At 40.7% G+C, this 12397-nt stretch overlaps 1 protein-coding gene across 1 annotated transcript in view; it reads left to right on the top strand.

The window, feature by feature from the left end:
- The window catches only part of cdh24b (cadherin 24, type 2b), a 183809-nt gene that overhangs the window by 149819 nt on the left and 21593 nt on the right, over positions 1-12397 (top strand). Inside the window, exons 8-10 of the mRNA XM_075483843.1 lie at positions 606-742; positions 4597-4718; positions 10332-10449. Of these exons, the coding sequence (XP_075339958.1) occupies positions 606-742; positions 4597-4718; positions 10332-10449 (377 nt within the window). The remainder of the gene's footprint in view (positions 1-605; positions 743-4596; positions 4719-10331; positions 10450-12397) is intronic.

The following is a 12397-nucleotide window of genomic DNA, read 5'->3' as shown; positions in this document are numbered from 1 at the left end:
TGTACAGACAAATCAGACAAGTTATTCTCTTTTTTTTGGTTAATATTGAAACTTCAGCAAAGAAAAAAAAAGAAAGAAAGAAAAAAAAAGAGCTACCAGGACCAAGCCAACTAAAATGTCTGCAGTGTGTTGCCTTGAGTCAAGCAGTAACTACAGGCACTTGCAGGTTCCAAGCTTTCACTTGTGTTTGCAGTCGATTTTGGCTGAAAAACTTCAAGGTGGGAGGAGATTGATTTGTCTGTAACAACCAAAGAAAACCGTGTCCCCATTAAAAGAAAAAGCCCCAAAGTGAGTGTATGGGGAGGAATGATAGTTGGTATATTCACAGAGATATTTAGATAATCGGTTGCACTTCAAAAGAGCTCCTATCTGCTGCGATAATCTCTATATTAATTCTTTGGCCATTTGAATGCAGACTTCCTTATCACTCCTTCGCACACCTGCCCTTTCTGCTTCTTTAACTTCGCACCCCACTAACATCTCTGCTTGCTTTCTTTCCCTCCGCTTCGCTTCGGCACTTCTCTCTGACCTCTCCCCGACTTCACTCGCCTTTCTTCCGTCAACATGAGTCTGTTTCCCCTCTCACCCTGCTTTCTTTCCTTCAGATTCTCCATAGATCCCCAGTCAGACCCGGAGGCTCTGTTCCGTATCACCCCAGACACAGGCCTCATCACCACGGCTGTGGAGCTGGACCGCGAGCGGGAGCACTGGCACAACATCACAGTCATCGCCACTCAGAGAGGTCAGATGTACAACCTTACATTGAGGCGTCATTAGAGCGGGTTTCCGGTGAAACCGCCTCTGACACCTGCAACCACTTATGATTTGGAGGTTTAAGAGAGTGTTAACTGCATGTTGTGGAGCCTGAAAAGCTCAGTATCCGGTGTGCGGTGCAGCTCACTAAGCAGCTTAGCTTTCAAGTCATCAAGCCATGAGGGGAATGATGTTTGGCAGCTGAAACGATTTGTTACAGCATGCCTGACAATCAATTGATCTATATTGCGTTACTTATCTGCAGCAGTAAAGGCTTTCTCATTGGAACACGACTGAAATCACTGCATTAAAGCAACAAATCGAAGACTTTCCTGACACTATGTGATAGCAAAGGGGAGTAGTAGGGACACCAAGTTCACACTAAGGTAGTTAGATATTAGTCAGCAAAAACAAGTTGATATTTTGGAGCTTTTAGTCATAAGTGTGAAATAATTGAAATAAATGTTGAGCGAGACTTCGGGAATTCCACTTTTAAGAGAATTTCTATGTTCTCAGTCAGATGGGGATACATTGGAAAATGAACCTCATTGGGTTATCGATTGTTGTTTGCTTGTTTGGTTTTTTGTTGTCGTTTTTACAAATGGAAGCAAAATTACTTGTTTAAAAAAGTATCTGGAGATTTGTAGTCGAGGCTCTAGTGACTAAATACAATAAAATAAAACACAGTGTCCACATACCTGTGAATTCATATACAGCTCAACCAGAAATCCATTCAGTTCTATGATAATCTCTGTAGTCTTCGATAGCTGTGAAAAAAACCTCCTCCTTCTGTTTTTTCTCTGTGTGCCAAGAAGTTTGATAAAGCATAGAGCAAACAGACTTCTAGGTTAACAAGCTGTTAAGGCACACTCAACTCTTCCTGCACCACATAATATTAAATTCCCATCTGAACAGTGAAGAAATCCTCCTGTTTTTTTTCATACCACATGCAACCAAAGAACAGACTGATTGAATGTATTAGACTGCAACGTTGTAGGATAGAAATGTCCCTCTGTAAAATAAAATTTCAATAACCATATGATTGTTTTGTAAAAATTGATTAGATAACAGTAAAACAATAACTCAATTCAATTCAAATTCAATTCAAATTCAAAAATACTTTATTTATCCCAGAGGGAAATTAAATGTTGATGTAACTCAATTAAATCAAGGAGTTATTATCGATGCTGATGGCTGTGGGCAGGAAAGATTTCCTGTAGCGGTCCGTTTTGCATCCAAACTGAAGAAGCCTTTGACTGAAGAGACTCTGTTACATTAACATTCTTTAGTCCCTGGCATGTAAGATAATGATGGCTATATTTCTTCTTTGATTCAGCAGTATGGTTTGGCTTTAAGAGAGGTTACTCTGATTGGCTGTTTGGTGTATCTGGAGAGTCCACGATTTCCCCTGATTTGTGCGATTTCTCCTTATTTTTCATATCTTCTGAAGCCTCTTTCTTCCACAACCAACAAGCCAAGCATTAGCAATGATATGTCCACAACAAAGTTCTAACTGCACATATCCTTAAACTGCACACAGCCTTCTTCAGTGCGCAAATGACAATGCTTTATTAAAGTTATTAGTCATTTATTTTTGTCCTAATCTTGGCAGTCTCCTGGTTTCCCTCGACAAATACCATAAATATACTACCTCCCAGTTATGCAAGTCATTTTTTCATACCTCTCACTACAGCTGTAAAGTACCTATCTGACAAGGGAAATATGTCTCTTATGAGCATCTCAACATCGGAGCATCCATCATTCTCAAGTCTTTTCATTATGAACCCACAATGTTTAGATAAGGAAGAAGGAGCGGGGCGGCTAAGCACTGCGCTCTAAACCACTGGCCTTTGTCTGACATGAGATCAAGACGGATCGTACGTTCCGTCCGTAACGTGTCGACACTACTAAAGCACTTTTGCCATTTCTTCCAACTGGTTCTTGATGTGGATTTGGAGTAGAAGAGCCCTGAGAGAACAGGCTTTCAGTTGAACCTTAGTTATGCATTTAAGAAAATGCAGTATTTATCGAACACAACTGGGCTCTGTCGTGCTATTTTATTTTATTTTTTTTAGTAAACAATACTTAAAAGGACTAAATACTGGAGTGCATGTGGTATGAACTGTTTTCAGGGGATATTGCTTAATTACGTTTTTTTAACTACATTGGAAGTCGGACAGATTGAAAATGACTAAATACCACAAATGCTACATCAAGATAATTATTACCTGGAAAGAAAGGCCATGGCTGCTCTTTTGAATTGTCAATGTTTCTGTTTCAGCTTACCTGACTTTCTTTGCTTTTCAAATTATTAATGTGAAGTATGACTGTAAGCACTGCGACTCTCAGAAACAAAGAGGGTAGTATTGACTGAAAGATAAGCACCTCATCTGAAGCTTAATACAGCTATTTACCTCTTATTTGATACCAATAATGATAGCTTCTTCTCTTAACCCAAACCATCATCATCACTTTTGGGTCCTCCTTAACCGTACTGGTGGTAAATCAGAAAAACGTCATATGAATTGTGCTTGTCTAAGGTTCTGACAATCTGCTCGTGCCAGATGCTGGCTCAGAAATCCGCCATGCTCTACAAGCACTGGAACCTATGAAGAAGGAGACATCTTTCTGTTGAGTGTGGGATATGTGTTAAAATTAACACCAGATTGCAATTAAATGCTGGCCAAACTCCAACAGCATTGCTGGCAGGTGACAAGTAATTAAGGCTCTAAACAAAGCGATCCAATTGGTTTTTTATTTTTGCAAAAGTGAAAAGTATTGTTGCAGAATACCGCCCGCCGTGTGGAAGGAAGGAGAAGTTGTTTTGCCGCCAAGTCGTGTTCTGGACAAAGTTAATCTTTACTTAAAATCTACTTGGGGCTCCTTGTGGCAGCAGAGTGTTGGTAGGACTGAGGCTGCAGCACAGCAAGGGCTTGTCTTGAATAATGAGCTCTATCTAATAAACAGACTGTTGGAGGTTGTGTTGACATAAACACAGTGGGAGCCCTGCCATGGCCACGGGCAGGCCCCGCTCACCCGGTGGCATTACAGCAAGAGCTCATTTTCAGCTTTTCAGCCGATGGTTGTCATCCATGACTCTGTGTTTGTGCTTTATGTTTGAGAACATGGTGTGGGAGTGTATGTTAATGAGTTTGTAAATGTGTGCGTATAGAAAGTGTGGCACAATGTGTCGCTGGCTTGTCGGGCTGAGCCTGGATTGTGTCGCAGCAGCCTAAAAATGTAAAATGGGCGAATGTTCAGGAGACTCAAGCATTTCAACCGTGGCTGTGAGAACTTCTTGTTGAAGTGTGTGTACAGCCAAGTGAACGTGATGTGGCAGAGCCTCTGCCAATCCATTTAAACTGCGCCATTGTGGAAGTGTGTGCAGACTGACTGCTCTCTGCACACTGTTCTGCCTCATCTCTTTCTTTCTCAAAAGAGCACACAAACGCACACTTGACACTGTGAGATGCTTCGGCTGAGAATGGAACACTTTGATGTAGGGAAATTTGACTGCTATAAAAGCGCCGGTTTTACTCCAGCTGGGATCCTGTGAGCTGTAACACAAGTCAAATGAAATCAAATGTACCACTGTTTATTTAGCCAAATGTGTGCTGGCTAACGTCATCAGAGAGTCGTTAAAGTTTTTGGACAAAAGCTCTAATGCTCGATTGTGCCTGTGAGGACAACTGAATGAAATGAATGGCGTGCAAGCTTGCGCCCATATGTGTGGTGTACATAAAATCCAATTCATATCATTTTTCATATAACAGGTGTGTGCATGTGTGTGTGGGTCCGTCTCTCTTGTCCACATTTTGATAGTCTGTTCTCTGGCCCTTCCAGACAATCCCAGCCAGGTGTCCAGAGTCCTGGTTGCAATAGAGACGTTAGACCTGAATGACAACGCGCCCGAGCTGGACAGACAGTACACCACGGCCATGTGTGACTCATCCTCCATTGGACAGGTCAGTGTGGGTTTAAATGAGCTTTGAGGTTTGCATTTGAAAACTATGTGCACTGCCAGGGGAACGTTTTCAACAAATGATTATGAATCAGACTCATTTTAAAAGCGGAATGACGACATCAAACAAACCTTTTTAAAAATAAAACCCAATAAAGTAAAAAAATAGAAATGAAAAAAGGGGGAAATATAAATATGTAAAGATTTTATATCCAGTTACCCCTCCATAGACTACATTTACAGATGCAATTATTTATTTATCTATTTCAATATTTCAGAGAAGAGGAGGGAAGTCTATTCCAGTATGACAGTCATGTAAAAAAGAAAGCACACGTCTTTTAATTCAATTCAGCGTTAGTAGGTTTTTGTATCGGGACATACAAAAAACACATCTGGTCATAAAATGAGTCAAAAAATAACTTCATATAGCACTTTATGTTACAAAACCCAAAGGAGAGGCAGTGTGTGGGCAACCTTGCTGCCGCCATAGAAATGAAGAGGGTCAGTAAAGACAAGGTGCTGCTGATCAAATGCACAAGCCAACCATCGATTTATCATCGACAAGTGTGAGCACCTCTTTAAAATATGAAGTTTTTGGTGTGCTAAGGAGGAAAGACATTAGGAGTTATCTTGGAAAAGCAATTGTCTTCCCAATCTGGGAAGGGTTATAAGGTCATTTCCAAACAGTTGCACTGTGAGAAAGATTATCCACAAGTGGAAAACATTCAAAACAGTTGTCAATCTTCCCAGGAGTGGACGTCCCAGCAAGTTCACCCCAAGGTCAGACTGTGCGATGTTCAATGTTAAAAGTTAATGACTGCACAGTTTAGGTTTGCAGAGTTGCATCTGAACAAACCACAAGGCATGGACAGACAAGACACGACAAGCCCACAGTGGAGAGGTTTGACCATAATGTGTGACACCATGCTTGGTGAAAACTACACACAAACAGATGATAAACCTCATCACATGACTGTAATACAGGATTTGTTGTTGCTTTCAGTTGTACAAGCCAAAAGATCTTACATTGGGGCAGTCTTTTTAGATAACCATCTCTGATATTATTCTTAACAACCTCCAGCAACATAACATTCAATGTGCTTATGTCATCATTCCCATTTACAGATAATGTAATGCTATTTCATAATCCACACTCTTTGTCCAAATGACATTTCTCTGTTCAAAAGTCTTGTCTTCGTGCTTCCTATGGAAAAATATCCACATGCGTACTCCAGACTGTAAATAACATCTGGTTGTGAATTGTTTTGCTGTTGAGACAAGACGACTATCAGTGCAGTAAGTCACCAATCCTTTGGTGACCTTTAAGGCACAGAGGTCAGGCAGAAACCATTCCTCACTGAAGCCCTTATGACAGACACCTGGTAGCTTGCCAAAAGGCAGTTGAAGAATTGTCAGACCGTAAGAGGAAAAATACCTCTTATCTAAAAAAAGGAAGAAAATTTAAATCAGGCACCTCGCTTCACCTCGTTAATACCATCCTCAATCAATCAATCAATCGATCAAACATGGCGATGGTAGCATCATTCTGTGGCATGCAGGAAAAAAAAGCGTAAGCTAGAGTGAGAATCTTTATCAAATCTTTTCCAAAAGACATCGCTGAAATGTAAAACACCTAGACAAATGTTAATGAAGGTCATCTTCTGAGAAACCTGAAATGTTATCGCACTTATGAGCCACTTCCAGGCTGAGATTGAATGTCTTCTGCCACAATGAACAAAGGTGTGACGAACTTATGGTCTCATCACCAAAAAGACTTTCCGCTGTCATTGTTGCCAAAGAAGCTTTAAGCAGTTACTCAGTTATTACATTACAAAAAACACTATTTTAAGGCAGTAATAGGCAGTGTTAAGCCTCAAAACGGTGTGAATAGTTTCCTACTGTACTTACACTGGAATAAGATTTTGTTTGACTGAAATGAGAAGGTCACGGCGTATATTAGAAGTGTTCATTTGTTCTTTTCTACTCCAGGACCATAAAACATATTTTGACATGTCATAGGTTGTTCTACCTTTGCTCGCACCTTAGAGGCAACTTCGCAGAGCTACCCTCTGGCACTGCTCACTTCTCAGTTCAGGTACTTTCAGGGGTTGTCAGCAGTACTGAAGATTGCAATTTATCAAGAAGTGTGAAAATAACTTAAGTCATGTTCTCACAGCAGCGGCAGCAACTCCAGCACTATGTGTGTGTCAACATACGAGGCGCTGGTGGCACATTATTGAGTATAGGTCAGCAACCCTCTGGTTGGACTCAATCCCAGCACTCAGTCACTGCAGTAACACACAGAAACAGGGAAACAGACTTGCAGCATGGGAGAATAGTCTGGGTAAAGTGCAAGCCAGCCAGGACAGCAGGGTTGATAGAAATACGAGGTGTATATTTTCCGTACCATCGCACATAGTTTGGATGATTGAATCCTAGTCCCCCATTGAAACCAAAACTTCCCACGTTTCTGGACAACTTCTTATTGTTACATCATTATACTATTGAGTTCCTGCAGATTGTTGTATGTGGCTCTTTTACTAGAAGGTTAAATGTTTTCGGTACAACTCGATACATGATGATGTCGGTGCTTATTATGTGACCTTGGCAAAGCCTGACGTTGTTGACTCTGCCAAGAATGCTTTATAAGGAGGGAGGAGGGGAAGTCATAAGGCATTGATCGACTTTAGAGCTAGAGACTTGAGCTCGAGAAAGCCAGTTCAAGACTCCCACTTCACGATATTTTCCACAGTTCTTTCACTTTCTGCTTCAGATTCGGAGTTAAAAATCCATGGTTAAGGTTAAAAAAGTAAACGCTGTTATGGGTTATACACTTTGTAACGTGATGCTGACTCTGCCCTACACATAACAGCTGTCGAAGAACACATTGCCATCTCACGGCTCATAACCCTGGGTTGTGGCATTTCTGCATTTGTGGTCAAAAGCCCCGATTACATGTTTTCTGGTGTGACGAGGCTAAGCTTTCAAACTGTTCATGTCAATTTTTGTCAGAGGTGATGAGGTTGGAATTTTTCTAATCCCACACACTTTTGTGAAAGAAGTAGCTTGACACTTGGGGCAGTTAAAGACACTGGGTCAATTTTTTCAAATTTAATTTATAGTGTATTTTCTGACCAAATACCTGCAACCATCTTGAGCTTCACTTGGTGGTTTAGTGTTAATTAGCACATGTAAACAAACTTCTTAGATCAAGGTTTTGAACACGGTAAACAGCATCAGCTTTTCGTACAGTGAATAGAAGCATGTTGGAACGCGCTGTGTTCATTGGAATACCTTGTGCATACCATCAGTGTAAGGGTTGCAAATCAGAAACAATGTTAATGGGAGTGTCGCTGAGGCTCTAACATTGCACTGATCTACAGTATAAACATACTGGCAACCGGCTCATTTCAATAACGACCAAAGCAGTGAGCTAAGAGCAGCGCACAGGTGCAGCTTTTTTCTTATACAAACACAAATGGCCATATAAGCATGAGCCTCCTGACCTGTGACTCTGAAAATATTTGACCCTGAAGCCATGAAACACGTTGCAAAAAAAACGATTTAGGAAAATATTTTGGAGTCACCTAACAGCCAACTGAGTCTATAGCCTACTCTACATTCTGCATGTGAATATAATGCTGCTGATAGTTGTCAATGCCTTGAGAACCTCTCCTGCATTTTGGATCTTTCCAGATGTTCAAATTGCCAGTTTTTATCAGTTCTGATGTTCTGAAGATTAATTGAAACTAAGCACTGATAACAAGATCACAAACTGGCAACAAACTCAAATTGAGCTAATATTTTTCCATTTAAAAAAAAAAAAAAAAGATATTTCTATATCCTATTTTAGATTGAAATGTTGGTTTGGGAGATTTGTAAATCAATGCATACTTCTTTTCTTTACATCTTACACAGTGTTCCAACTTTTTAATTGGGGCTGTGAGATTATCAGCTTATAAATGATGGCACAGTCTGCTGTAAACCGATTACCACAAAGCTCAGTAAATCAGACTGTATCTCATTTGAATAGCCTCCTCACTAAATGTTGTACTCTGAAAGGTACAGTTCCATCAATACATATACAACAGGGCCACGATCACTGTGTCGACGTCTTTGCACCTTTTTAGCGGCAGTTTGCCCCAACAAATGTGGCCCCTGAGTGTGTTGGTACTGACATGAACAAAGCAGAGAAAGAAAGAAAAAAATTCCAGATATATATATGGATGAAAGCTCCTTGCGTGTCAGACGACGTACACAAATGTTGTGCTCTGTGATCATGAACGACAAATCGTAGAACCGCAACACAAATCTGTAAACACATCATTACTGTATGTTGTCGGAAAGAAACTAAAGATGAATTTGTTCCTTTCAAACAGCGAGTCTTCTTCAAAGAAGCAAAGTACTTCCGAAAAGTTTTCATTCAAACGTGGAAGTGTTGATGCAAAACAATGAATATTCTAGTATGGGAGCATGTACGGCACAATTGAACAAAGCTGCATCTTTACTGCAGGCACATTCACTGTGGAGGTAGTTGAATCTTACATGGCCTGTTATCAGAATGCGACAGCTATTCTTATTGTAATTAAACTCGAGCCTCCTTTCAGACTGTCTCCTTCCTTTATGCTGCATTTGTCTTGTCTATTTTTCTGTATCACGGTTTGCTTACTTGTTCCCATCTCAATTATAAAAATCATCTCTTTGCTCCTCAGTCTCTCCCTGGAAGCCAGTCTTTTCTTTCCCTGTATTTGTTTCCCCTCTCCTCCATCTTCAGTATTCCATGCTGGCTCCGTCGCTATAATTTGGTGACTTGGCCCATCTGTTGTTTTTGCTCTGCGCAAGTCTTTGTTGTTTCGCCACTAAATCTGTGATTCTGCGACGACACTGTCAATTTGTTTTCGCCTGTGATGTTCATGTTAGTGTGTCTGTGCGTATTGTCGTTTGAGCGAGTGGTAGATAATTCATGAAGGAAAGATTATGATGTCTTTCCCCGTGTTAAAGTGGTGCATTCACGCCGCCGTTTGACAAGTCATTCGGCGAAAACGCAGCTGAATATTCACACCCAGGAAATGATCCCACGAAGTGAGTGAGCATGGCGAATCTTCTGAAGGACTGGAGACGCCGACTGACTCAGAGAGCATGCAGCCCCCTTCATTGCTGCATTCAGTCTCGTAGCTTGCACTCGAAAGCATTCCTGAAAGAACATCTTGCATAATGACAACCAGAGTTTTTCATTAAAACGAAATTACCCATCAGCATATGGCTGCGGGAGATTCCTTTTAGATTAATTTTCTTATCATTGCCACTGAAGATGCTATTACTAAATTGAAAGCCGCACTTCACTGTATTTGTGAAAGTCTATTCACGTCAGACACAGTTATTTATTTGGTGTGAGTATCAGACACAGTTCACTTGTGTCTTTATACTAATTGGCTTGTTTTGATTCCTGCCGACGTCGGCTAATGGTTCGTCGCTAAAAGCACTCTCTGTGTAAGTGTCTTTTCCCCTCCTTTCATTTTCTTGTCTCCCTTCTCCTCGTGCATCCCCTTTACACACACATGCCCATTCATAGCCTCCCCTCACCCAGTCTCTTCTTCTCTCTCTCACGATGTTTCAGGTGGTGCAGGTGTTGCGGGCGATTGATAGAGATGAGGGAGGGAACGACAGCACCGTGTACTTCAGCATCCCTCCAGAATCCCGCGCTGCCCTCAACTTCAGCGTCAGAGACAGTGGAGGTAGGCTCTCAGTCTGTTCCTCTCTGGCTTTTTCTTGTAATTTCTCTCAGACACAGCCCCCCCCACACACACACACACTTTTTAGGAGTCTTAATCCACATATTTCTTCCCCACCTGCCTCCCTTGTCATCCCTGTCTTTTCTCCTATTCTCTGTTTGTTCACCTTCCTCTCAAACCCTCTGCCTTCCTGACTCCCCCTTCCCATTTCCTGTCTCTGCCTCTCTCTTCTTCCATCCATCTCCCAACTCTGGTGGCCCCATTGTTTGGCTTTGTTATCCTTCTCTCTTTTGTTCATTCCCCTTATTTACCTTCACATATCCTCTGCATCCATCTTCCCCGTCCCACTGCCGCCGCGCACAGTCACCGTTTCCACAAAAACCTTTCGAAGAAATCAGAGCGGCTTCATGTAATTCACTTCACCTGAATTGAATTTAGCATTGAGTTTTTTTTTTTTTTTACTCTGTAGTTCCTTTGTGAATAACAAATGCACTCTTACTGCTTACTGAGTTTTGCAACATTAGATTGTAGACATGTACAGTCATAACAGAAAATATACAACATGATTAAAAAAAAAAAAGAAAAGTCATTTGGGGGTTACCAGCTCTTAGAAATTAGCAAAAAGTACAAAAACAACACGTTATTAGTTATTTGACCAAAACTAAGCCAAAATGCAGAGACAGTGTGTGTAAGTCCACCTTTATTGCTTCTAACTGTGGGAATTAAAAGGGTAAGTAGCAGCTAGGTACTGCTAATCAAATAAATTTTATTAATTTATTAAGTTAATATCTTCATTGATTGATGAATGAGCTTTTGTTAGTTTGCCACTCGGGAGCTTTCAGGTGCGTGCTAACATAGAAGAAGTTGTTATGTTAAGCAGCACGTTTGGAGATAACCAAACACACCTCATACCAACTGTCAAGCGGTGGTGGAGGGATGATGAATTGGGCTTGTTTTGCAGCCACAGGACCTGGACACCTTGCAATCACTGAGTCGGCCGTGAACTCCTCTGTATACCGAAGTATTCTAGAGTCAAACACATTCCTTTTTGTGGATAGTATGTTCCACATACTTTACAGGAGGTCATTCCTGCCAGCAGCAATACTATACACAATAACAGCTTATGATGATTTAATAATTAAAAAGAACAACATTACTGCAACTTTAGAATTTCCCTTCAGGATGAATAAAGCACATTTCATTTTTATTTTCCTTTCATTCTGTAGAGGCCACACGTACAAATCAAAACATTTCACCAACAGTGATTATTTGGATTCGTGCACTCCTAGTCACGCACTTGAGTTAATTTACTGAGTGCACAATTATCAAGAACAATGTTAAGCATATGCAATGCTCTCACTCTGAAATGCAATCAAACCTCAAACTTGAATGTGCAATAAAGAAAAGGTTTCCCCAGGGAAATTACAATGTGTTTGCAGACTTACGGGGCAACTATATCACAAAAACTCCTGTTTTTCAGTTATTTTTCTTTTTTTTTTTCTTTTTTTTTTTTTTTTCCCCTTGTCCTGTCCAGCATTATGGCAGCAGAATTGTAAGCTGAATACCGTTTATGCTAAACACATTTGCTATGCCAAGGGAAGCTTTATGAATGTAAAGCTCCCCTTGACGCCCATCAACTCCTCATTTTTATTTATTAATTTTTGTTACAATATTTAACATGATATGATAATAGTGCCGAACCGGACCGGGGGACAGAGAGAGAGGGAAAGCGAAGAAGAGAAAAAAAGAACAGAAACATGAAGAGACAAACATAAAAAACAATGAAAAATCCGACAACCAGCTGCTACACCTGTAAAAACAAAACTGAAGACGATTCACGGCTTTTGTGGGGAATCCAACCTTAGAAGCACCAGGAGCACCTGTAAGCAGACAAGCAGAGGACAAACACACAAAAAAAAAAAAACACAAGCAGCAGCAATCTCATATGATA

Source organism: Odontesthes bonariensis, chromosome 14 (assembly GCF_027942865.1).
Source record: "Odontesthes bonariensis isolate fOdoBon6 chromosome 14, fOdoBon6.hap1, whole genome shotgun sequence".
Taxonomy (NCBI): Eukaryota; Metazoa; Chordata; class Actinopteri; order Atheriniformes; family Atherinopsidae; genus Odontesthes; species Odontesthes bonariensis.
This window is presented reverse-complemented; position numbering and strand designations above follow the sequence as displayed.